General features: G+C 36.7%; 1 protein-coding gene across 1 annotated transcript in view; it reads left to right on the top strand.

Moving 5' to 3' along the window:
- The window catches only part of LOC101846550 (atrial natriuretic peptide receptor 1), a gene marked incomplete at its 5' end in the record, with an annotated part of 41,090 nt that overhangs the window by 2,349 nt on the left and 37,261 nt on the right, over positions 1–1,480 (top strand). Inside the window, 1 exon segment of the mRNA XM_035973472.1 lies at positions 952–993. Within this exon segment, the coding sequence (XP_035829365.1) occupies positions 952–993 (42 nt within the window).

Genomic DNA, 1,480 nt, shown 5'->3' with positions numbered 1-1,480 from the left:
TTTTTAAATTTATTTTTCGTGTGTTTGTTTGTTGTGCTTTAGTTTGTGTTGTATTTTAAATTTCTTTTTCGAGTGTTTGTTGGATTGTTGTTTTTGTTATTGTTGGTGTTATTTTTAACTTCTTTTTCTATTGTTTATTGGTTATTGTTGTTGCAGCCGTTGTTGTTATCATTTCTTTTATATTGTTTGTTGTTTTATCATTTTTGTTGTTGCTGGGTTGTTTGTTTTTTTTGTTATTCCTTTTTTATGTTTTGATGTTTGTGGTTGGCGTGTGCTCTGTCTGACATCTATCATCCTTATCTCTCCCGTCTCCTATGTGTTTGTTATTCTCTTGTAACACCTTTAATCTTCGGCACTTATGTGACCTTAATGTGTTGCAGAGGCCATAAAACTCTTACTAAATAAAGCTAAAAACGTGGGTGGTTGGCGGGTGCTCTGGTGGGGTTTGCTTCTTCTTTCCTGTCAAACATCTATCGTCCTTATCTCCCCTTCATCTTTTTATGTTTGTTACTCTCTTGTAACACCTCTAATCTTCTGGCGCTCATATGACCTTATGCAGTTGCGAGCGCCGAAAAACCTCTACTAAACTAAAAAGCTAAAAACTATTTCGTTTACAACGAGTACACGCCTATCCCTTTACAATCACTGTCATCATTCACAATCATTATTTCACAATCCTGACAGCACTTTACAATCCTCCGTCAGTGAGTGGTTGGCGGGTGCTCTGGTGTGGTTTGCTTCTTCTTTCCTATCAAACATCTATTGTCCTTCTCTCCCCTCCTCCTTTTTTGTGTTTGTTACTCTCTTGTAACACCTCTTATCTTCGGCACTTATATGACCTTATTGTGTCGCAAGGGTCGTAAAACTCTTACTAAAACTAAAACTAAACAATTATTTTTTACAATCGTTCTTTCACAATCCCAATCCTACTTTACAATCCTCTCTCCCCAGGTGGTAGCCGATTATTTCGGCAACAAGCGAGAGTACACACCAGTCCCTTCACAATCATTGTTATATTTGTACAATCATTCTTTTACAATCCTGAGGCTTCTTTACAATCATTATTTCTCAATCAATAATTTACAATTTCACAATCCTGACGGTACTTTACAATCCTCCTCTCTCGCCAGGTGGTAGCCTACTATTTTGGCAACAAGCTAGAGTACACACCTGTCCCTTTACAATCGGAACCGTCTTACAATCGTTATTTTACAGTCCTGGCGTTACTCTACAATCATTACTTTACAGTCTTGACGCTTTTTACAATCATTATTTTTACAATCAATTTCACAATCTTAATAGTACTTTACAATCCTCCTTTCTCCCCAGGTGATGGCCGATTATTTCAGCAACAAGCGAGAGTACACACCTGTTCTTTTACAATCGGAACCGTCTTACAATCGTTATTTTACAACCCTCACATTACTTTAATATAGTCTTTATTTTACCATTTCACAATCTTGAAGATACGTTACAATCA

The sequence above is a fragment of the Aplysia californica genome, unplaced genomic scaffold (genome assembly GCF_000002075.1).
Source record: "Aplysia californica isolate F4 #8 unplaced genomic scaffold, AplCal3.0 scaffold01262, whole genome shotgun sequence".
In the NCBI taxonomy this organism is placed as follows: domain Eukaryota; kingdom Metazoa; phylum Mollusca; class Gastropoda; order Aplysiida; family Aplysiidae; genus Aplysia; species Aplysia californica.
This window is presented reverse-complemented; position numbering and strand designations above follow the sequence as displayed.